The 27415-nt window shown below is 42.9% G+C and overlaps 1 protein-coding gene across 3 annotated transcripts in view; it reads right to left on the bottom strand.

Annotated features, from left to right (window-relative positions):
* Nucleotides 1-26837, bottom strand: part of LOC106596021 (serine/threonine-protein kinase B-raf) — a 67433-nt gene extending 40596 nt beyond the window's left edge. Inside the window, exons 1-3 of one of the 3 annotated variants that reach the window (XM_082978078.1) lie at nt 26648-26837; nt 20847-20948; nt 17509-17796 (exon numbers count right to left, since the gene is read on the bottom strand). In XM_082978078.1, coding sequence (XP_082834204.1) covers nt 17509-17796; nt 20847-20948; nt 26648-26803 — 546 coding nt within the window. In that variant the 5' untranslated portion in view covers nt 26804-26837. Of the gene's footprint in view, nt 1-17508; nt 17797-19462; nt 19514-20846; nt 20949-26647 lie in introns of those variants that run through there. The other 2 variants (XM_082978079.1, XM_082978080.1) reach the window with 2 other exon arrangements.
* Nucleotides 26838-27415: the final 578 nt, after the last annotated feature.

Below are 27415 nucleotides of genomic sequence, written 5' to 3'. Positions count from 1 at the left end.
CACAACTTTGGAAGTATGCTTGGGGTCATTGTCCATTTGGAAGACCCATTTGCGACCAAGCTTTAATTTCCTGAATTGATGTCTTGAGATGTTGCTTCAATATATCCACATAATTTTCCATCCTCATGATGCCATCTATTTCGTGAAGTGCATCAGACCCTCCTGCAGCAAAGCACCCCCACAACATGATGCTGCCAACCCCTGTGCTTCACAGTTGGGATGGTGTTCTTCAGGCTTGCAAGCCTCCCTCTTTTTCCTCCAAACATAACGATGGTCATTATGGCCAAACAGGTCTATTTTTGTTTCATCTGACCAGAGGACATTTCTCCAAAAAGTACAATCTTTGTCCCCATGTGCAGTTGCAAACCGTAGTCTGGCTTTTTTTGAATGGCGGTTTTGGAGCAGTGGTTTCTTCCTTGCTGAGCGGCCTTTCAGGTTATGTCGATATAGGACTCGTTTTACTGTGGATTGTCGTGGAAAATTGCAAGATTATGTTATAATGCTTGTATTGTATTATAATGGGTGTTTTATTCGACCGAATAGAGTATTCTGTTCACTATTGTGTGTGTGTGTTCTACTGAGGATGGGGCCTCTGGGAGATAATACTGACAGAGGAGATTTACGATGTCTTTTGGGTGATAAAACCTAAAGAGCATTCCAGATAACATGAGTTAATGTTTCTGTTCTATACCGTACCAGGGAGAGATGGTTCCAGTTTGGAGTAGGAGGACCAGATACTGGTCTATACAATGAAAACTGTTGACACAGTAATAACTGTCTGCTATGTATTATAGATACCTTTCATACAAATCTTAACCTTGTGACCCATTCTATGTATCTGTGGTTCGTCATGTACGTTGAGAGGGGTGTATCTTGGCTATAAAAGATCTTTGTACTTTTGTGTAATCACTTTTCAATGGTTCATTAGAAATGGTGCACCATTGAAAGTCAAGTGCTTTTGCAAAAGCTCTTAATTATTAAAGATGTAGTTTAAGTATAACTCTGACTGGTGTGTGAAGTTTGTCTCTCTCCTCATTTGGTAATACAGCAATTAACCACCACAGGATATAGATACTTTTGTACCCGTTTCCTCCAGCATCTTCACAAGGTCCTTTGCTGTTGTTCTGGGATTGATTTGCACTTTTCGCACCAAAGTACGTTCATCTCTAGGAGACAGAACGCGTCACCTTCCTGAGCGGTATGACGGCTGCGTGGTCCCATGGTGTTTATACTTGCGTACTATTGTTTGTACAGATGAACGTGGTACCTTCAGGCATTTGGAAATTGCTCCCAAGGATGAACCAGACTTGTGGAGGTCCACCATTTCTTTCTGAGGTCTTGGCTGATTTATTTTGGATTTTCTCATGATGTCAAGCAAAGAGGTACTGAGTTTGAAAGTAGGCCTTGAAATTCATCCACAGGTACACCTCCAATTGACTCAAATTATGTCAATTAGCCTATCAGAAGCTTCTAAAGCCATGACATCATTTTCTGGAATTTTCCAAGTTGTTTAATGGCACAGTCAACTTAGTGTATGTAAACTTCTGACCCACTGGAATTGTGATACAGTGAATTATAAGTGAAATAATCTGTCTGTAAACAATTGTTGGAAAGATGACTTGTGTCATGCACAAAGTAGATGTCCTAACCGACTTGCCAAAACTATAGTTTGTTAACAAGAAATTTGTGGAGTGTTTGAAAAACGAGTTTTAATGACTCCAACCTTGGTGTATGTAAACTTCCGACTTCAACTGTACATAGGTTATACGCATGGTCCAATATGTTCAAATCATTTTACCAACATCCCGCAAGGGCCGAAACTGGTTAAATCAGAATTTCCACGTTATTTCAACCCCCAAAAATATAATGTGGTGATGTTGACTCAACATGGAAAACTGATTGGATTTGTAACATTTAATCAAAGAAATTTCTTTTTTTTTTCTCCACCTAACTTTTAAATTAAAATGACTTTTTTTTGTGTTATTATTTCACGTTGAATTCACGTCAGTTGACAACTCAACCAAAAGTAAATCCAAACTAGACGTCGAAACTGCCGTGCGATGTGATTCGGCTCATTTCTGAAGGTGGAAAGTAGATTTGAAATGGTGTAGAGATGTTTAAACCGTCCAGACAGGCTAGAACACTTTACAATGCAGGAAGATACCACCTAGTCCTAAACAGAAGGGTTTGTTGGTTATCTGTATATGAAATCAGCTATGGCTCAGTTGGTAGAGCATGGTGTGTGCAACGCCAGGGTTGTGGGTTCGATTCCCAAGGGGGGGCCAGTACAAAAAAAAAAAATAATAAAAAGAAGCATGATATGAAATGTATGAAATGTATGTATTCACTACTGTAAGTCGCTCTGGATAAGAGTGTCTGCTAAATGACTAAAATGTAAAAAAAAAAAAGCTGAATAACTTAATGCATGACACACTAATATGTCATGCATAATATGCATTCACCTGTACTGTGAATAAGACCTAGTCTACACCTTGATTTACCCTGTTTTAAAAATCAATCATTTATCTTTCAAATACAACACTCCTCTGCATTAGTTCAATGTCATGTTGAAGTATGAATGGCGATAGGAGGAGTAGGCCACACAGCATCAGGCCACACAGCATCAGGCCACACAGCATCAGGCCACACAGCATCAGGCCACACAGCATCAGGCCACACAGCATTAGGCCACACAGCATTAGGCCACACAGCATTAGGCCACACAGCATCAGGCCACACAGCATCAGGCCACACAGCATCAGGCCACACAGCATTAGGCCACACAGCATCAGGCCACACAGCATTAGGCCACACAGCATTAGGCCACACAGCATTAGGCCACACAGCATCAGGTCACACAGCATTAGGCCACACAGCATTAGGCCACACAGCATTAGGCCACACAGCATTAGGCCACACAGCATCAGGTCACACAGCATTAGGCCACACAGCATCAGGCCACACAGCATCAGGCCACACAGCATTAGGCCACACAGCATTAGGCCACACAGCATTACAGGAGAGAAGCAAGCGTACTTCTACCAAAGACACAGACTGGGCTCCAATCACACTGATGGCAACAGAGCTGTGCTTATTATTGTCAATGAGCAAATAGCCTAGCCTAGCATCACAACCCTAAGTCCTGTAGCTAAGTCATCTGTCCTTTAAGCTACATCCCCTTATGTAGCATGACACTTCTAATGAAGACTTGACCTTCCAGTTAAAAAACAGAACAGGAAACTAAATGTATAATACAACACCAACCTCTAGTTGTAATTATGGCAAAAGGCTGTGGTTTTTAAACTGACATACCAAACGATGAGGAAATGCATCAACGCAATAAAGAGTGAAACAATTACAGAGGTAGAGAGTATGCTGCAACCTGCACAGCAGAGGCCCAGGCCAACTCTCCCTAACATCATCAATACAGGCCATCTCTCCCTAACATCATCAATACAGGCCATCTCTCCCTAACATCATCAATACAGGCCAACTCTCCCTAACATCATCAATACAGGCCATCTCTCCCTAACATCATCAATACAGGCCATCTCTCCCTAACATCATCAATACAGGCCATCTCTCCCTAACATCATCAATACAGGCCATCTCTCCCTAACATCATCAATACAGGCCATCTCTCCCTAACATCATCAATACAGGCCATCTCTCCCTAACATCATCAATACAGGCCATCTCTCCCTAACATCATCAATACAGGCCATCTCTCCCTAACATCATCAATACAGGCCATCTCTCCCTAACATCATCAATACAGGCCAACTCTCCCTAACATCATCAAGACAGGCCATCTCTCCCTAACATCATCAAGACAGGCCATCTCTCCCTAACATCATCAATACAGGCCAACTCTCCCTATCATCATCAATACAGGCCATCTCTCCCTAACATCATCAATACAGGCCATCTCTCCCTAACATCATCAATACAGGCCATCTCTCCCTAACATCATCAATACAGGCCATCTCTCCCTAACATCATCAATACAGGCCATCTCTCCCTAACATCATCAATACAGGCCATCTCTCCCTAACATCATCAATACAGACCATCTCTCCCTAACATCATCAATACAGGCCATCTCTCCCAAACTATTGTCTAATATCATCAATACAGGCCATCTCTCCCTAACATCATCAATACAGACCATCTCTCCCTAACATCATCAATACAGGCCATCTCTCCCAAACTATTGTCTAATATCATCAATACAGGCCATCTCTCCCTAACATCATCAATACAGGCCATCTCTCCCTAACATCATCAATACAGGCCATCTCTCCCTAACATCATCAATACAGGCCATCTCTCCCTAACATCATCAATACAGACCATCTCTCCCTAACATCATCAATACAGGCCATCTCTCCCTAACATCATCAATACAGGCCATCTCTCCCTAACATCATCAATACAGGCCATCTCTCCCTAACATCATCAATACAGGCCATCTCTCCCTAACATCATCAATACAGGCCATCTCTCCCCAACATCATCAATACAGGCCATCTCTCCCCAACATCATCAATACAGGCCGTCTCTCCCTAACATCATCAATACAGGCCGTCTCTCCCTAACATCATCAATACAGGCCATCTCTCCCTAACATCATCAATACAGGCCATCTCTCCCTAACATCATCAATACAGGCCATCTCTCCCTAACATCATCAATACAGGCCATCTCTCCCTAACATCATCAATACAGGCCAACTCTCCCTAACATCATCAATACAGACCATCTCTCCCTAACATCATCAATACAGGCCATCTCTCCCTAACATCATCAATACAGGCCATCTCTCCCTAACAGCATCAATACAGGCCATCTCTCCCTAACATCATCCATACAGACCATCTCCCTAACATCATCAATACAGGCCAAATCTCCCTAACATCATCAATACAGACCATCTCTCCCTAACATCATCAATACAGGCCATCTCTCCCTAACATCATCAATACAGGCCAACTCTCCCTAACATCATCAATACAGGCCAACTCTCCCTAACATCATCAATACAGACCATCTCTCCCTAACATCATCAATACAGGCCATCTCTCCCTAACATCATCAATACAGGCCATCTCTCCCTAACATCATCAATACAGGCCATCTCTCCCTAACATCATCAATACAGGCCATCTCTCCCTAACATCATCAATACAGGCCATCTCTCCCTAACATCATCAATACAGGCCATCTCTCCCTAACATCATCAATACAGGCCATCTCTCCCTAACATCATCAATACAGGCCATCTCTCCCTAACATCATCAATACAGGCCATCTCTCCCTAACATCATCAATACAGACCATCTCTCCCTAACATCATCAATACAGGCCATCTCTCCCTAACTATTGTCTAATATCATCAATACAGACCATCTCTCCCTAACTATTGTCTAATATCATCAATACAGGACAGACCATCTCTCCCTAACATCATCAATAGAGACCATCTCTCCCTAACTATTGTCTAATATCATCAATACAGACCATCTCTCCCTAACTATTGTCTAATATCATCAATACAGGACAGACCATCTCTCCCTAACTATTGTCTAATATCATCAATACAGGCCATCTCTCCCTAACTATTGTCTAATATCATCAATACAGACCATCTCTCCCTAACTATTGTCTAATATCATCAATATAGGCCATCTCTCCCTAACTATTGTCTAATATCATCAATACAGACCATCTCTCCCTAACTATTGTCTAATATCATCAATACAGGACAGACCATCTCTCCCTAACTATTGTATAATATCATCAATACAGACCATCTCTCCCTAACTATTGTCTAACATCATCAATACAGGCCATCTCTCCCTAACATCATCAATACAGGCCATCTCTCCCTAACATCATCAATACAGGCCATCTCTCCCTAACATCATCAATACAGGCCATCTCTCCCTAACATCATCAATACAGGCCATCTCTCCCTAACATCATAAATACAGGCCATCTCTCCCTAACATCATCAATACAGGCCATCTCTCCCTAATATCATCAATACAGGCCATCTCTCCCTAACTATTGTCTAATATCATCAATACAGACCATCTCTCCCTAACTATTGTCTAACATCATCAATACAGGCCATCTCTCCCTAACATCATCAATACAGGCCATCTCTCCCTAACATCATCAATACAGGCCATCTCTCCCTAACATCATCAATACAGGCCATCTCTCCCTAACATCATCAATACAGGCCATCTCTCCCTAACATCATCAATACAGGCCATCTCTCCCTAACATCATCAATACAGGCCATCTCTCCCTAACATCATCAATACAGGCCATCTCTCCCTAACATCATCAATACAGGCCATCTCTCCCTAACATCATCAATACAGGCCATCTCTCCCTAACATCATCAATACAGGCCATCTCTCCCTAACATCAAAACAGACCATCTCTCCCTAACATCATCAATACAGACCATCTCTCCCTAATATCATCAATACAGGCCATCTCTCCCTAACTATTGTCTAATATCATCAATACAGGCCATCTCTCCCTAACATCATCAATACAGGCCATCTCTCCCTAACATCATCAATACAGGCCATCTCTCCCTAACATCATCAATACAGGCCATCTCTCCCTAACATCATCAATACAGGCCATCTCTCCCTAACATCATCAATACAGGCCATCTCTCCCTAACATCATCAATACAGGCCATCTCTCCCTAACATCATCAATACAGACCATCTCTCCCTAACATCATCAATACAGGCCATCTCTCCCTAACTATTGTCTAATATCATCAATACAGACCATCTCTCCCTAACTATTGTCTAATATCATCAATACAGGACAGACCATCTCTCCCTAACATCATCAATAGAGACCATCTCTCCCTAACTATTGTCTAATATCATCAATACAGACCATCTCTCCCTAACTATTGTCTAATATCATCAATACAGGACAGACCATCTCTCCCTAACTATTGTCTAATATCATCAATACAGGCCATCTCTCCCTAACTATTGTCTAATATCATCAATACAGACCATCTCTCCCTAACTATTGTCTAATATCATCAATATAGGCCATCTCTCCCTAACTATTGTCTAATATCATCAATACAGACCATCTCTCCCTAACTATTGTCTAATATCATCAATACAGGACAGACCATCTCTCCCTAACTATTGTATAATATCATCAATACAGACCATCTCTCCCTAACTATTGTCTAACATCATCAATACAGGCCATCTCTCCCTAACATCATCAATACAGGCCATCTCTCCCTAACATCATCAATACAGGCCATCTCTCCCTAACATCATCAATACAGGCCATCTCTCCCTAACATCATCAATACAGGCCATCTCTCCCTAACATCATAAATACAGGCCATCTCTCCCTAACATCATCAATACAGGCCATCTCTCCCTAATATCATCAATACAGGCCATCTCTCCCTAACTATTGTCTAATATCATCAATACAGACCATCTCTCCCTAACTATTGTCTAACATCATCAATACAGGCCATCTCTCCCTAACATCATCAATACAGGCCATCTCTCCCTAACATCATCAATACAGGCCATCTCTCCCTAACATCATCAATACAGGCCATCTCTCCCTAACATCATCAATACAGGCCATCTCTCCCTAACATCATCAATACAGACCATCTCTCCCTAACATCATCAATACAGGCCATCTCTCCCTAACATCATCAATACAGGCCATCTCTCCCTAACATCATCAATACAGGCCATCTCTCCCTAACATCATCAATACAGGCCATCTCTCCCTAACATCATCAATACAGGCCATCTCTCCCTAACATCAAAACAGACCATCTCTCCCTAACATCATCAATACAGACCATCTCTCCCTAATATCATCAATACAGGCCATCTCTCCCTAACTATTGTCTAATATCATCAATACAGGCCATCTCTCCCTAACATCATCAATACAGGCCATCTCTCCCTAACTATTGTCTAACATGATCAATACAGGCCATCTCTCCCTAACATCATCAATACAGGCCATCTCTCCCTAACATCATCAATACAGGCCAACTCTCCCTAACATCATCAATACAGGCCATCTCTCCCTAACATCATCAATACAGGCCATCTCTCCCTAACTATTGTCTAATATCATCAATACAGACCATCTCTCCCTAACTATTGTCTAATATCATCAATACAGGACAGACCATCTCTCCCTAACTATTGTCTAACATCATCAATACAGGCCATCTCTCCCTAACATCATCAATACAGGCCATCTCTCCCTAACATCATCAATACAGGCCATCTCTCCCTAACATCATCAATACAGGCCATCTCTCCCTAACATCATCAATACAGGCCATCTCTCCCTAACATCATCAATACAGGCCATCTCTCCCTAACATCATCAATACAGGCCATCTCTCCCTAACATCATCAATACAGGCCATCTCTCCCTAACATCATCAATACAGGCCATCTCTCCCTAACATCATCAATACAGGCCATCTCTCCCTAACATCATCAATACAGGCCATCTCTCCCTAACATCATCAATACAGGCCATCTCTCCCTAACATCATCAATACAGGCCATCTCTCCCTAACATCATCAATACAGGCCATCTCTCCCTAACATCATCAATACAGGCCATCTCTCCCTAACATCATCAATACAGGCCATCTCTCCCTAACATCATCAATACAGGCCATCTCTCCCTAACTATTGTCTAATATCATCAATACAGACCATCTCTCCCTAACTATTGTCTAATATCATCAATACAGGACAGACCATCTCTCCCTAACTATTGTCTAATATCATCAATACAGGCCATCTCTCCCTAACTATTGTCTAATATCATCAATACAGGCCATCTCTCCCTAACTATTGTCTAATATCATCAATACAGGCCATCTCTCCCTTACTATTGTCTAATATCATCAATACAGACCATCTCTCCCTAACATCATCAATACAGGCCATCTCTCCCTAACGTCATCAATACAGGCCATCTCTCCCTAACTATTGTCTAATATCATCAATACAGGCCATCTCTCCCTAACATCATCAATACAGGCCATCTCTCCCTAACATCATCAATACAGGCCATCTCTCCCTAACATCATCAATACAGGCCATCTCTCCCTAACATCATCAATACAGACCATCTCTCCCTAACATCATCAATACAGGCCATCTCTCCCTAACATCATCAATACAGGCCATCTCTCCCTAACATCATCAATACAGGCCATCTCTCCCTAACATCATCAATACAGGCCATCTCTCCCTAACATCATCAATACAGGCCATCTCTCCCTAACATCATCAATACAGGCCATCTCTCCCTAACATCATCAATACAGGCCATCTCTCCCTAACATCATCAATACAGGCCATCTCTCCCTAACATCATCAATACAGGCCATCTCTCCCTAACATCATCAATACAGGCCATCTCTCCCTAACATCATCAATACAGGCCATCTCTCCCTAACATCATCAATACAGGCCATCTCTCCCTAACATCATCAATACAGGCCATCTCTCCCTAACTATTGTCTAATATCATCAATACAGACCATCTCTCCCTAACTATTGTCTAATATCATCAATACAGGACAGACCATCTCTCCCTAACTATTGTCTAATATCATCAATACAGGCCATCTCTCCCTAACTATTGTCTAATATCATCAATACAGGCCATCTCTCCCTAACTATTGTCTAATATCATCAATACAGGCCATCTCTCCCTTACTATTGTCTAATATCATCAATACAGGCCATCTCTCCCTAACATCATCAATACAGGCCATCTCTCCCTAACGTCATCAATACAGGCCATCTCTCCCTAACATCATCAATACAGGCCATCTCTCCCTAACATCATCAATACAGGCCATCTCTCCCTAACATCATCAATACAGGCCATCTCTCCCTAACATCATCAATACAGGCCATCTCTCCCTAACATCATCAATACAGACCATCTCTCCCTAATATCATCAATACAGGCCATCTCTCCCTAACTATTGTCTAATATCATCAATACAGGCCATCTCTCCCTAACATCATCAATACAGGCCGTCTCTCCCTAACTATTGTCTAACATCATCAATACAGACCATCTCTCCCTAACATCATCAATACAGGCCATCTCTCCCTAACATCATCAATACAGGCCATCTCTCCCTAACATCATCAATACAGGCCATCTCTCCCTAACATCATCAATACAGGCCATCTATCCCTAACTATTGTCTAATATCATCAATACAGGACAGACCATCTCTCCCTAACTATTGTCGAATATCATCAATACAGGACAGACCATCTCTCCCTAACTATTGTCTAATATCATCAATACAGACCATCTCTCCCTAACTATTGTCTAATATCATCAATACAGACCATCTCTCCCTAACTATTGTCTAATATCATCAATACAGGACAGGCCATCTCTCCCTAACTAGTGTCTAACATCATCAATACAGGACAGGCCATCTCTCCCTAACTATTGTCTAATATCATCAATACAGACCATCTCTCCTTAACATCAATACAGGCCATCTCTCCCTAACTATTGTCTAATATCATCAATACAGACCATCTCTCCCTAACTATTGTCTAATATCATCAATACAGGACAGGCCATCTCTCCCTAACTATTGTCTAATATCATCAATACAGGCCATCTCTCCCTTACTATTGTCTAATATCATCAATACAGACCATCTCTCCCTAACATCATCAATACAGGCCATCTCTCCCTAACATCATCAATACAGGCCATCTCTCCCTAACATCATCAATACAGGCCATCTCTCCCTAACATCAATACAGACCATCTCTCCCTAACATCATCAATACAGACCATCTCTCCCTAATATCATCAATACAGGCCATCTCTCCCTAACTATTGTCTAATATCATCAATACAGGCCATCTCTCCCTAACATCATCAATACAGGCCATCTCTCCCTAACTATTGTCTAACATCATCAATACAGGCCATCTCTCCCTAACATCATCAATACAGGCCATCTCTCCCTAACTATTGTCTAATATCATCAATACAGACCATCTCTCCCTAACTATTGTCTAATATCATCAATACAGGACAGACCATCTCTCCCTAACTATTGTCTAACATCATCAATACAGGCCATCTCTCCCTAACATCATCAATACAGGCCATCTCTCCCTAACATCATCAATACAGGCCATCTCTCCCTAACATCATCAATACAGGCCATCTCTCCCTAACATCATCAATACAGGCCATCTCTCCCTAACATCATCAATACAGGCCATCTCTCCCTAACATCATCAATACAGGCCATCTCTCCCTAACATCATCAATACAGGCCATCTCTCCCTAACATCATCAATACAGGCCATCTCTCCCTAACATCATCAATACAGGCCATCTCTCCCTAACATCATCAATACAGGCCATCTCTCCCTAACATCATCAATACAGGCCATCTCTCCCTAACATCATCAATACAGGCCATCTCTCCCTAACTATTGTCTAATATCATCAATACAGACCATCTCTCACTAACTATTGTCTAATATCATCAATACAGGACAGACCATCTCTCCCTAACTATTGTATAATATCATCAATACAGGCCATCTCTCCCTAACTATTGTCTAATATCATCAATACAGGCCATCTCTCCCTAACTATTGTCTAATATCATCAATACAGGCCATCTCTCCCTACTATTGTCTAAATCATCAATACAGGCCATCTCTCCCTAACATCATCAATACAGGCCATCTCTCCCTAACATCATCAATACAGGCCATCTCTCCCTAACATCATCAATACAGGCCATCTCTCCCTAACATCATCAATACAGGCCATCTCTCCCTAACATCATCAATACAGGCCATCTCTCCCTAACATCATCAATACAGGCCATCTCTCCCTAACATCATCAATACAGGCCATCTCTCCCTAACATCATCAATACAGACCATCTCTCCCTAATATCATCAATACAGGCCATCTCTCCCTAACTATTGTCTAATATCATCAATACAGGCCATCTCTCCCTAACATCATCAATACAGGCCATCTCTCCCTAACTATTGTCTAACATCATCAATACAGGCCATCTCTCCCTAACATCATCAATACAGGCCATCTCTCCCTAACATCATCAATACAGGCCATCTCTCCCTAACATCATCAATACAGGCCATCTCTCCCTAACATCATCAATACAGGCCATCTCTCCCTAACTATTGTCTAATATCATCAATACAGGACAGACCATCTCTCCCTAACTATTGTCTAATATCATCAATACAGGACAGACCATCTCTCCCTAACTATTGTCTAATATCATCAATACAGGCCATCTCTCCCTAACTATTGTCTAATATCATCAATACAGGCCATCTCTCCCTAACTATTGTCTAATATCATCAATACAGGCCATCTCTCCCTAACTATTGTCTAATATCATCAATACAGGACAGGCCATCTCTCCCTAACTATTGTCTAATATCATCAATACAGACCATCTCTCCTTAACATCAATACAGGCCATCTCTCCCTAACTATTGTCTAATATCATCAATACAGACCATCTCTCCCTAACTATTGTCTAATATCATCAATACAGGACAGGCCATCTCTCCCTAACTATTGTCTAATATCATCAATACAGGCCATCTCTCCCTTACTATTGTCTAATATCATCAATACAGACCATCTCTCCCTAACATCATCAATACAGGCCATCTCTCCCTAACATCATCAATACAGGCCATCTCTCCCTAACATCATCAATACAGGCCATCTCTCCCTAACATCATCAATACAGGCCATCTCTCCCTAACATCATCAATACAGGCCATCTCTCCCTAACATCATCAATACAGGCCATCTCTCCCTAACATCATCAATACAGGCCATCTCTCCCTAACATCATCAATACAGGCCATCTCTCCCTAACTATTGTCTAATATCATCAATACAGACCATCTCTCACTAACTATTGTCTAATATCATCAATACAGGCCATCTCTCCCTAACATCATCAATACAGGCCATCTCTCCCTAACATCATCAATACAGGCCATCTCTCCCTAACATCATCAATACAGGCCATCTCTCCCTAACATCACAATACAGACCATCTCTCCCTAACTATTGTCTAACATCATCAATACAGGACAGACCATCTCTCCCTAACTATTGTTAACATCATCAATACAGGCCATCTCTCCCTAACATCATCAATACAGGCCATCTCTCCCTAACATCATCAATACAGGCCATCTCTCCCTAACATCATCAATACAGGCCATCTCTCCCTAACATCATCAATACAGGCCATCTCTCCCTAACATCATCAATACAGGCCATCTCTCCCTAACATCATCAATACAGGCCATCTCTCCCTAACATCATCAATACAGGCCATCTCTCCCTAACATCATCAATACAGGCCATCTCTCCCTAACATCATCAATACAGGCCATCTCTCCCTAACATCATCAATACAGGCCATCTCTCCCTAACATCATCAATACAGGCCATCTCTCCCTAACTATTGTCTAATATCATCAATACAGACCATCTCTCACTAACTATTGTCTAATATCATCAATACAGGACAGACCATCTCTCCCTAACTATTGTCTAATATCATCAATACAGGCCATCTCTCCCTAACTATTGTCTAATATCATCAATACAGGCCATCTCTCCCTTACTATTGTCTAATATCATCAATACAGACCATCTCTCCCTAACATCATCAATACAGGCCATCTCTCCCTAACATCATCAATACAGGCCATCTCTCCCTAACATCATCAATACAGGCCATCTCTCCCTAACATCATCAATACAGGCCATCTCTCCCTAACATCATCAATACAGGCCATCTCTCCCTAACATCATCAATACAGGCCATCTCTCCCTAACATCATCAATACAGGCCATCTCTCCCTAACATCATCAATACAGGCCATCTCTCCCTAACATCATCAATACAGGCCATCTCTCCCTAACATCATCAATACAGACCATCTCTCCCTAATATCATCAATACAGGCCATCTCTCCCTAACTATTGTCTAATATCATCAATACAGGCCATCTCTCCCTAACATCATCAATACAGGCCATCTCTCCCTAACTATTGTCTAACATCATCAATACAGGGCATCTCTCCCTAACATCATCAATACAGGCCATCTCTCCCTAACATCATCAATACAGGCCATCTCTCCCTAACATCATCAATACAGGCCATCTATCCCTAACTATTGTCTAATATCATCAATACAGGACAGACCATCTCTCCCTAACTATTGTCGAATATCATCAATACAGGACAGACCATCTCTCCCTAACTATTGTCTAATATCATCAATACAGGACAGGCCATCTCTCCCTAACTAGTGTCTAACATCATCAATACAGGACAGGCCATCTCTCCCTAACTATTGTCTAATATCATCAATACAGACCATCTCTCCTTAACATCAATACAGGCCATCTCTCCCTAACTATTGTCTAATATCATCAATACAGACCATCTCTCCCTAACTATTGTCTAATATCATCAATACAGGACAGGCCATCTCTCCCTAACTATTGTCTAATATGATCAATACAGACCATCTCTCCCTAACATCATCAATACAGGCCATCTCTCCCTAACATCATCAATACAGGCCATCTCTCCCTAACATCATCAATACAGGCCATCTCTCCCTAACATCATCAATACAGACCATCTCTCCCTAATATCATCAATACAGGCCATCTCTCCCTAACTATTGTCTAATATCATCAATACAGGCCATCTCTCCCTAACATCATCAATACAGGCCATCTCTCCCTAACTATTGTCTAACATCATCAATACAGGACAGACCATCTCTCCCTAACTATTGTCTAACATCATCAATACAGGACAGACCATCTCTCCCTAACTATTGTTAACATCATCAATACAGGCCATCTCTCCCTAACATCATCAATACAGGCCATCTCTCCCTAACATCATCAATACAGGCCATCTCTCCCTAACATCATCAATACAGGCCATCTCTCCCTAACATCATCAATACAGGCCATCTCTCCCTAACATCATCAATACAGGCCATCTCTCCCTAACATCATCAATACAGGCCATCTCTCCCTAACATCATCAATACAGGCCATCTCTCCCTAACATCATCAATACAGGCCATCTCTCCCTAACATCATCAATACAGGCCATCTCTCCCTAACATCATCAATACAGGCCATCTCTCCCTAACATCATCAATACAGGCCATCTCTCCCTAACATCATCAATACAGGCCATCTCTCCCTAATATCATCAATACAGGCAATCTCTCCCTAACTATTGTCTAATATCATCAATACAGGCCATCTCTCCCTAACATCATCAATACAGGCCATCTCTCCCTAACATCATCAATACAGGCCATCTCTCCCTAACTATTGTCTAATATCATCAATACAGACCATCTCTCCCTAACTATTGTCTAATATCATCAATACAGGACAGACCATCTCTCCCTAACTATTGTCTAATATCATCAATACAGGCCATCTCTCCCTAACTATTGTCTAATATCATCAATACAGGCCATCTCTCCCTAACTATTGTCTAATATCATCAATACAGGCCATCTCTCCCTTACTATTGTCTAATATCATCAATACAGACCATCTCTCCCTAACAATTGTCTAATATCATCAATACAGGCCATCTCTCCCTAACATCATCAATACAGGCCATCTCTCCCTAACATCATCAATACAGACCATCTCTCCCTAATATCATCAATACAGGCCATCTCTCCCTAATATCATCAATACAGGCCATCTCTCCCTAACTATTGTCTAATATCATCAATACAGGCCATCTCTCCCTAACATCATCAATACAGGCCATCTCTCCCTAACTATTGTCTAACATCATCAATACAGGCCATCTCTCCCTAACATCATCAATACAGGCCATCTCTCCCTAACATCATCAATACAGGCCATCTCTCCCTAACATCATCAATACAGGCCATCTCTCCCTAACATCATCAATACAGGCCATCTATCCCTAACTATTGTCTAATATCATCAATACAGGACAGACCATCTCTCCCTAACTATTGTCTAATATCATCAATACAGACCATCTCTCCCTAACTATTGTCTAATATCATCAATACAGACCATCTCTCCCTAACTATTGTCTAATATCATCAATACAGGACAGGCCATCTCTCCCTAACTAGTGTCTAACATCATCAGTACAGGACAGGCCATCTCTCCCTAACTATTGTCTAATATCATCAATACAGACCATCTCTCCTTAACATCAATACAGGCCATCTCTCCCTAACTATTGTCTAATATCATCAATACAGACCATCTCTCCCTAACTATTGTCTAATATCATCAATACAGGACAGGCCATCTCTCCCTAACTATTGTCTAATATCATCAATACAGGCCATCTCTCCCTAACTATTGTCTAACATCATCAATACAGGACAGACCATCTCTCCCTAACTATTGTCTAATATCATCAATACAGACCATCTCTCCCTAACTATTGTCTAATATCATCAATACAGGACAGACCATCTCTCCCTAACTATTGTCTAATATCATCAATACAGGCCATCTCTCCCTAACTATTGTCTAATATCATCAATACAGACCATCTCTCCCTAACTATTGTCTAATATCATCAATACAGGCCATCTCTCCCTAACTATTGTCTAATATCATCAATACAGACCATCTCTCCCTAACTATTGCCTAATATCATCAATACAGACCATCTCTCCCTAACTATTGTCTAATATCATCAATACAGGACAGGCCATCTCTCCCTAACTATTGTATAATATCATCAATACAGGCCATCTCTCCCTAACATCATCAATACAGACCATCTCTCCCTAACATCATCAATACAGACCATCTCTCCCTAACTATTGTCTAATATCATCAATACAGGCCATCTCTCCCTAACTATTGTCTAACATCATCAATACAGACCATCTCTCCCTAACTATTGTCTAATATCATCAATACAGGACAGACCATCTCTCCCTAACTATTGTCTAACATCATCAATACAGGCCATCTCTCCCTAACTATTGTCTAATATCATCAATACAGGCAATCTCTCCCTAACTATTGTCTAATATCATCAATACAGGACAGGCCATGTCTCCCTAACCACTCCCATAGCCCCCCCTAACCCCTCCCATAGCCCCCCCTAACCCCTCCCATAGCATTCCCATAGCCCCCTAACCCCTCCCATAGGCCCCCCTAACCCCTTCCATAGCCCTCCCATAGCCCCCCTAACCCCTCCCATAGCCCCCCTAACCCCTCCCATAGCCCCCCCCCCCATAGCCTCCCTAACCCCTCCCATAGCCTACACCAAGTGGTATATGTATTATAACCACTCGTTACTCACCACGGTCCGCTGTTTGTTGGGCAGGAACACCCTGACGATGGGTTTCTGAGGGGAGCGGGGATTGGCCCGTCCGTCTGTAGGGGTCTGGAGGACAGCCAGGGTGTTTGGGGCGGAGGGGAGAAGGAACTGGGTGCCCCCGGATCCCCCAGAACAGCTCAAACCCCCATCTAGGAGGGAAGGGGGCGTAGGAGAGGAGGAGTAGAAGTCTGTCCCGTTTCCCATGGCCTCCAGCAGCTGCTGCTCCCTCTGCTGCAGAGCATCCAGCTTACTGGTGTACTCCTCATAGGCCTACAGAGAGAATTCACAAATTTTTTTAAACATCCATCACGAGTCAAAAGTTCAGACACACATACTCATTCCAGGGTTTTTTTCTCCTCACTATTTTCTACATTGTAGAATTAGTGAAGACATCAAAACTATGAAATAACACGTATGAAATCATGTAGTAACCAAAAAAAAAAAAAAAGTGTTAAACAAAATCTAAATATATTTTAGATTTGAGATTCTTCAAAGTAGCCACCCTTTGCCATGATCACAGCTTTGCACACTCTTGGCATTCTCTCAACCAGCTTCACCTGGAATGCTTTTACAACAGTCTTGAAGGAGTTCCCACATATGCTGAGCACTTTCTGGCTGCTTTTCCTTCACTCTGCGGTCCAACTCATCCCAAACCATCTCAATTGGGTTGAGGTCGAGGGATTGTGGAGACCAGGTCATCTGACGCAGCACTCCATCACTCTCCTTCTTGGTCAAATAGCCCTTACACAGCCTGGAGGTGTGTTGGGTCATTGTCCTGTTGAAAAACAAATTATAGTCCCACTAAGCACAAACCAGATGGGATGCTGCGGTAGCCATGCAGGTTAAGCGTACCTTGAATTCTAAATAAATCACAGACAGTGGCACCAGCAAAGCATCCCCACACCATCACACCTCCTCCTCCATGCTTCACGGTGGGAACCACACATGCGGAGATCATCCATTCACCTACTCTGCGTCTCACAAAGACACGGCGGTTGGAATCAAAAATCTCAAATTTGGACTCATCAGATCAAAGGACAGATTTCCACCGGTGTAATGTCCATTGCTCGTGTTTCTTGGCCCAAGCAAGTCTCTTCTTATTGGTGTCCTTAAGTAGTGGTTTCTTTGCAGCAATTCGACCATGAAGGCCTGATTCACGCAGTCTCCTCTGAACAGTTGATGTTGAGATGTGTCTAACTTGAACTCTGAGAAGCATTTATTTGGGCTGCAATCCGAGGTGAGGTTAACTCTAATGAACTTATCCTCTGCAGCAGAGGTAACTCTGGGTATTCATTTCCTGTGGCGGTCCTCATGAGACATTTTCATCATAGGGCTTGATGGTTTTTGTGACAGAAATTTTCCAGATTGACTGACCTTCATGTCTTAAAGTAATGATGGACTGTCGTTTTTCTTTGCTTATTTGAGCTGTTCTTTCCATAATATGGACTTGGTCTTTTACCATACAGGGCTATCTTCTGTATAGCACCCCTACCTTGTCACAACACAACTGATTGGCTCAAAAGCATTAAGGAAAGACATTCCACAAACTAACAAGGCACACAAGTTAATTGAAATGCATTGCAGGTGACTACCTTCATGAAGCAGGTTGAGAGAACACCAAGAGTGTGCAAAGCTGTCTTCAAGGCAAAGGGTGGCTACTTAAACATTAAATATTTGGATTTGTTTAACACTTTTTTGGTTACTACATGATTCCATGTTAGTTATTTCATAGTTTTGATATCTTCACTATTATTCTACAATGTAGAAAATAGCAAAAATAAAGAAAAACCCTTGAATGAGTAGATGTGTCCAAACTATTGTCTGGTACTGTATCTATATACACACACATCTCTATATACATAATGTGTACACACACGCCTCCCTCTGCTGCAGAGCATCCAGCTTACTGGTGTACTCGCCACACAGGGTAACTCACCTCCAGATATATGGCCGGAGGGTTACATTCTCCTCACAGGGTAACTCACCTCCAGATATATGGCCGGAGGGTTTACATTCTCCTCACAGGGTAACTCACCTCCAGATATATGGCCGGAGGGTTTACATTCTCCTCACAGGGTAACTCACCTCCAGATATATGGCCGGAGGGTTTACATTCTCCTCACAGGGTAACTCACCTCCAGATATATGGCCGGAGGGTTACATTCTCCTCACAGGGTAACTCACCTCCAGATATATGGCCGGAGGGTTACATTCTCCTCACAGGGTAACTCACCTCCAGATATATGGCCGGAGGGTTACATTCTCCTCACAGGGTAACTCACCTCCAGATATATGGCCGGAGGGTTACATTCTCCTCACAGGGTAACTCACCTCCAGATATATGGCCGGAGGGTTTACATTCTCCTCACAGGGTAACTCACCTCCAGATATATGGCCGGAGGGTTTACATTCTCCTCACAGGGTAACTCACCTCCAGATATATGGCCGGAGGGTTACATTCTCCTCACAGGGTAACTCACCTCCAGATATATGGCCGGAGGGTTACATTCTCCTCACAGGGTAACTCACCTCCAGATATATGGCCGGAGGGTTTACATTCTCCTCACAGGGTAACTCACCTCCAGATATATGGCCGGAGGGTTACATTCTCCTCACAGGGTAACTCACCTCCAGATATATGGCCGGAGGGTTACATTCTCCTCACAGGGTAACTCACCTCCAGATATATGGCCGGAGGGTTACATTCTCCTCACAGGGTAACTCACCTCCAGATATATGGCCGGAGGGTTACATTCTCCTCACAGGGTAACTCACCTCCAGATATATGGCCGGAGGGTTACATTCTCCTCACAGGGTAACTCACCTCCAGATATATGGCCGGAGGGTTTACATTCTCCTCACAGGGTAACTCACCTCCAGATATATGGCCGGAGGGTTTACATTCTCCTCACAGGGTAACTCACCTCCAGATATATGGCCGGAGGGTTTACATTCTCCTCACAGGGTAACTCACCTCCAGATATATGGCCGGAGGGTTACATTCTCCTCACAGGGTAACTCACCTCCAGATATATGGCCGGAGGGTTTACATTCTCCTCACAGGGTAACTCACCTCCAGATATATGGCCGGAGGGTTACATTCTCCTCACAGGGTAACTCACCTCCAGATATATGGCCGGAGGGTTTACATTCTCCTCACAGGGTAACTCACCTCCAGATATATGGCCGGAGGGTTTACATTCTCCTCACAGGGTAACTCACCTCCAGATATATGGCCGGAGGGTTACATTCTCCTCACAGGGTAACTCACCTCCAGATATATGGCCGGAGGGTTACATTCTCCTCACAGGGTAACTCACCTCCAGATATATGGCCGGAGGGTTACATTCTCCACCAAACTTGTCCAGTAGTGCCTCTAAGTGCTCCTGTGTCAGCTTGATCATCTGTTTGATATTCCAGATCTAAGGACACAAAACACACACTTTAATTATGAAAGTCACATCATACCGTTATATAGCCTACTTGCATTGACTGAAATGGTCACTATAGACATTGCAGAGGCATAGCATGTCTATGTTCCAAATGGAGCCCTATTCCCTATATAGTGCACTACTTTAGACCAGAGCCCTATATAGTACACTACTTTAGACCAGAGCCCTATTCCCTATATAGTGCACTACTTTAGACCAGAGCCCCATTCCCTATATAGTGCACTACTTTAGACCAGAGCCCTATTCCCTATATAGTGCACTACTTTAGACCAGAGCCCTATTCCCTATATAGTGCACTACTTTAGACCAGAGCCCTATTCCCTATATAGTGCACTACTTTAGACCAGAGCCCTATTCCCTATATAGTGCACTACTATAGACCCAGAGCCCTATTCCCTATATAGTGCACTACTTTAGACCAGAGCCCTATTCCCTATATAGTACACTACTTTAGACCAGAGCCCTATTCCCTATACAGTACACTACTATAGACCAGAGCCCTATTCCCTATATAGTGCACTACTATAGACCAGAGCCCTATTCCCTATATAGTACACTACTATAGACCAGAGCCCTATTCCCTATATAGTGCACTACTATAGACCAGAGCCCTATTCCCTATATAGTACACTACTTTAGACCAGAGCCCTATTCCCTATACAGTACACTACTATAGACCAGAGCCCTATTCCCTATGTAGTGCACTACTATAGACCAGAGCCCTATTCCCTATATAGTGCACTACTATAGACCAGAGCCCTATTCAGTGCACTACTTTAGACCAGAGCCCTATTCCCTACATAGGGCTCTGGTCTAAAGTAGTGCACTATGGGTCCCTATGGGTCGTGGTGAAAAGTAGAGCACTAGGCTAAAAATAAAAGGACTAGGGTGCTGTTTTGGAAGCATTAGACACTAGTAGTGGAAGACTAAGCTAATTGTTGTTCTTACTGGTCGCTGCCCAACTTCACAACCGACCGGCAACATTAAAATCTAAATCATTACACAACTGACAGTCTCAATGAAATCACAAATCACTGTTAGTCTCCTCTCCACCCTGGGAGAGCAGGGTCAGTCTCCTCTCCACCCTGGGAGAGCAGGGTCAGTCTCCTCTCCACCCTGGGAGAGCAGGGTCAGTCTCCTCTCCACCCTGGGAGAGCAGGGGGGGTCAGTCTCCTCTCCACCCTGGGAGAGCAGGGTCAGTCTCCTCTCCACCCTGGGACAGCAGGGGGTCAGTCTCCTCTCCACCCTGGGAGAGCGGGGGGGGGGGGGGGTCAGTCTCCTCTCCACCCTGGGAGAGCAGGGGGGGGGGGGTCAGTCTCCTCTCCACCCTGGGAGAGCGGGGGGGGGTCAGTCTCCTCTCCACCCTCAGCCATGTCTTCCACACAACAACCACCAGATAAAATGCAATGCTTGTCTTTGTATAGACAGTATACCAGCATAACAAACCAATCCCTCTTTAGGGGTTTCAGTTAGTATACGTGTTCAATGTAAGAAAATGCTTCATAAACCAGTGTCTCTACCGTGGGCCATGGATCCTAAAATAACCAGTCACACCAACCTTCCCCATCACTGGTTAAATGCATGGAAGCATCTGTACATCCAGAGAGTAGGCCTAGAACTAAGACAAGCCCCCCCCCCCCCTGCCCTCAGATATTCAGAACGTGATTTGACATTAGGGCTGTCTCGAAAAAGCCAAACCAAATCCTTTCTAGCATTTTAGGGGTCTCATTGAAAATGATCAAAAGGATCGTAAACTACATAAGAGTTTGATTCTCTGATCAATCTTGAGTGGTTTGAGTACCGTACACATTCTTTATGAGCACAAATGTATTTGTATGTACAGTGCCTTCGGAAAGTACTCAGACCCCTTGACTTTTTACACATTTTGTTACGTTACAGCCTTATTCTAAAATCGCTTAAAATACTCAGCAATCTACACACAATACCCCATAATGACATCACAATACCCCATAATGACATCACAACACCCCATAATGACATCACAACACCCCATAATGACATCACAATACCCCATAATGACATCACAATACCCCATAATGACATCACAATATCCCATAATGACAAAGCCAAAACAGGTTTTTAGAAATGTATTAAAAACAAAACAGAAATTAGCTTATTAACATAAGTATTTAGACCCTTTGCTATGAGACTCGAGAATGAGCTCAGGTGCATCCTGTTTGCATTGATCATCCTTCAGATGTTTCTACAACTTGATTGGAGTCCACCTGTGGTAAATTCTATTGATTGGACATGATTTGGAAAGGCACATAACTGTCTATAAAAAGGTCCCACAGTTGACAGGGCATGTCAGAGCAAAAACCAAGCCATGAAGTCGATGGAATTGTCCATAGACCTCCGAGACAGGATTGCGTTGAGGCACATATCTGGGGAAGGGTACCAAAAAATGTCAGCAGCATTGAAGGTCCCCAAGTGCCCTCCATCATTCTTAAAATGGAAGAAGTTTGGAACCACCAAGACTCTTCATAGAGCTGGCTGCCCGGCCAAACTGAGCAATCAGGGTAGAAGGTCCTTGGTCAGGCAGGTGACCAAGAACCTGACTGTCACTGACAGAGCTACAGAGTTCCTCTGTGGAGATGGGAGAACCTTCCAAAAGGACAATCATCTCTGCAGCACTCCACTAATCAGGCCTTAATGGTAGAGTGGCCAGACGGAAGCCACTCCTCAGTAAAAGGCATATGACAGCCTGCTTGGAGTTTGCCAAACAGGCACTTGAAGGACTTTCAGACTATGAGAAACAAGATTCTCTGGTCTGATGAAACCAAGATTGAACTCTTTGGCCTGAATGCCAAGCGTTGCGTCTGGAGGAAACCTGGTACTATCCCTATGGTGAAGCATGGTGGTGGCAGCATCATGCTGTGGGAATGTTTTTCAGCGGCAGGGCCTGGGAGACTAGTCAGGATCGAGGGAAAGATGAACGGAGCAAAGTACAGAGAGATCCTTGATGAAAACCTGCTCCAGAGCGCTCAGACTGGGGCGAAGGTTCACCTTCCAACAGGACAACGACCCTAAGCACACAGACAAGACAACGCAGGAGTGACTTCGGGACAAGTCTCTAAAATGTCCTTGAGTGGCCCAGCCAGAGCCCGGACTTGAACCCGATCAAACATCTCTGGAGAGACCTGAAAATACCTGTGCAGCGATGCTACCCATCCAACCTGACAGACCTTGAGAGGATCTGCAGAGAAGAATGGGAGGAACTCCCACTTTTAATACGGTATGACTACTCGCATAAAAACCGTGGATAGAAACGTGAGGCCGCAGAGTACTGTTTCATGAAAATAACTCCAAATGCGCACATCATGTGCATATCTGGGGCAGGTGGATGTGAGACCTCTGGACTCTTAATGCTGTTTGGCCTCAGTCTGGACAATGTTTTACTGTTTTGGGGCAATAGAATTCAAATTCAATGACATTCTCTGATTCTATGACCATTAAAGAGATCCTCCGGTACTTTTTAGCCAGTAGTTCTGAAAGTAGAGCTCACTAGCCAATAGTGGTTGTGGAGAATATTGCGTACTACGTCACATTGGAACAGATATGTGCACCACGTCATTACTCTCTCCACTCTGCATCTTGATTCGTTGTCACTCAAATGGCGAGGGGCTGAAGCTCATTGGCTAGAAATCAAATTGCTAAGGGGGCTAGCCCACGTGGGAGGAGGGGTAGTGGGGGGGAAAAAAATGGCGCAGCACAGCTTCCAGAAATACTGTCGCTTTCAAACTCGGGATTCCGTGTCTCATTAAGGTAAGACAGTATTTCTTGCGCATAGATTATGCATGTATGAACTACACATTGACACATCCAGCCCAAAGCTGGAGGTTTCAAAAATACTTTCTAGTAGCCCAAATTCTGGAGGCTGTCTAACTGTTCTATTTGAATTCTGTTTGATTATATGTGCATTCTATGTGCATTCTATTTGAATTCGGTTTGATTCTATGTGCATTCTATTTGAATTCTGTTTGATTCTATGTGCACTCTATTTGAATTCTGTTTGATTCTATGTGCACTCTATTTGAATTCTATTTGATTCTATGTGCATTCTATGTGCATTCTATTTGAATTCGGTTTGATTCTATGTGCACTCTATTTGAATTCGGTTTGATTCTATGTGCACTCTATTTGAATTCTATTTGATTCTATGTGCATTCTATTTGAATTCTGTTTGATTCTATGTGCATTCTATTTGATTCTATGTGCATTCTATTTGATTCTATGTGCATTCTATTTGATTCTATATGCATTCTATTTGATTCTATGTGCATTCTATTTGAATTCTGTTGACTGCTGAATGGGGGGCAATATTATTCACTCAGCTCGGAAGATATCCTGAAGATTTACAGATATCCCGCGCGGACAAAATTTCAACAGAATAAAGATTATTGTGAAGGCATACAATAACATCAGTCAAGCACTTTTGGGAAGGAGAAAGTTTAGCTACCTGAGTATACCTTTAAAACAAAACAAAAAAATCTGACTAATTAGGCCTACTAATTGATCTAATTACCTGGATCCCAGGTGAATTGGTTTATGAGTTCTACTGTAACCAGAGAAACCACTAGTATCAACAGCAGGTTAGTCAAGGTCCCAAAGTAAAGCTGACAGAGAATTGATTGAGGATTTTGGTTTGGCTCTTTGCACAACTTACAGATTTTTCTATTTGACTAATAAATACAATATGATGCAATTGTGATATTGGCATCATTTTTATCTTATGGTCAATTGGATAAGCCTGATATGTCACTCACAAAATACCTCTTGACTGTTGCATGATGTCCATTATTTTAATTTCATGTCTTCGATACAGGCCTTCTTGCATTGAAACCAAAAATATTTTTGAAAATAGCTGTTAAAATATGGTTTAACTTTACATAAATGTAACGTTAGCTAGGAGCATATCATTTGAGCCATGATGATGGAAGAGGCCTAGCTAGCGTATGACTATTACAAATCGTGCGCTAATAATTCTGCATGAACCTCCATATCAATGATTTATATTGTAAAATAATGTACATTTTATCAAGCAAAACAAAGCCGATCTTTGCACCGACATATCAGCTCCCGTCGACAGACAGCCCACGAAGGGGATTCTCTGTATCGAATAGACGGAAACCGTAAATCCCTGATGAATTGTTCAGAAATAGAAATAAGTTTGTCAGTTCGCTATATGGATATAAAACGAGGCATTATCAACCCGTACGCGGTAGATCGGTGAAGCCAGCCGGTGCCAGCTAGCAAACAGAGAGCTGGATGCAGCAGCCGCCGCAGAGAGAGAGAGAGAGAGAGAGAGAGAGAGAGAGAGACCTGCTGGAGAGAAGAAGAAAAAAAACTCGAAAAGCAAATGAAATATAGGCAGGCCTGAAATAAACATTGGCGTCAGCGGATATATAACTTGATCAATGTAGTCTAACGCAAAATGCACCTTAAGGAATAACGGCAAATGCAAAGAGGACGAAGGACACGTTAGTGATGGAAATCATTTCCATTTTAGTGCATCATTTCGCCCCCTGCAATGCATCCCCACGATCCATATTACAGCCGGTGTTTCCTAAAGATCCTCATCCAGCTACCTCCACTCGGTACCCCCGTCTCACCATGCCCAGCTTCACCCCCGTCTCCCCGGTCCATACCTCCTCGTCCTGCGGACATTCTGGGATCCCCACCGAACAGGCTGGGTCCAGGCAGGCTCCCAGCTCCTCCAGTCCCCGCTCCCGCTCCGGGTCTCGGTCCATCGTGTCACCGTTGAAGACGGGCGGTGGGGACTCGGCGTTACTCAACGCCGCCATTTTAAACTGCGAGTAACTGAGTGGAAAAGAATCGAGGAGAGGAGACAGGAGGGGGAGACATATTCAAGAAATGTAGCTGGCTGGTGAAGCACTGGGATGTGATGCTTTGGGGGTACACGGGGAAATTAGGGTACCACTTTCCTCCTTTCTCTGTCAGTGACCATTGTTTTAATAAGTCAATAACGAGTATTTCATTTGTTTCAGTGAGCGCATATGATTTTTGCTGACTGATTAGTAGCTGGTCCAATTACAACTGCATCAAGTGCACCTGCCAAATAAAAAGCAGCCCAAAAAATACAAAAAAAACATTTACCACAAAAACAACTGTATAGCACCAACCTGTGTAGGTCTCCCACCATACACAGACATGCAAACCAAACTGTAGCTGAGATTTTACCTCCAGTAGTTCAAACCGACCAGAGAGGAAAAAGGAGAAACTAGAGGGGTAAATGTGTCTCCTCCAGCAGGTGGCGTATTTTCGTCCGCCAGACGAGGAGTATCTGTACGGAGACCAACGGAGCCGCAGGAAATGAAAAACCAGTGAAGAACAAACACCAATGTAAATACAACCCATATTTATGTTGATTTATTTTCCCTTTTTTTTGTACTTTA

The sequence above is a fragment of the Salmo salar genome, chromosome 07 (assembly GCF_965601325.2).
Source record: "Salmo salar chromosome 07, fSalSal1, whole genome shotgun sequence".
Taxonomy (NCBI): domain Eukaryota; kingdom Metazoa; phylum Chordata; class Actinopteri; order Salmoniformes; family Salmonidae; genus Salmo; species Salmo salar.
The sequence above is the reverse complement of the archived record's forward strand: the minus strand, read 5'-3'. Positions and strand labels throughout refer to the sequence as shown.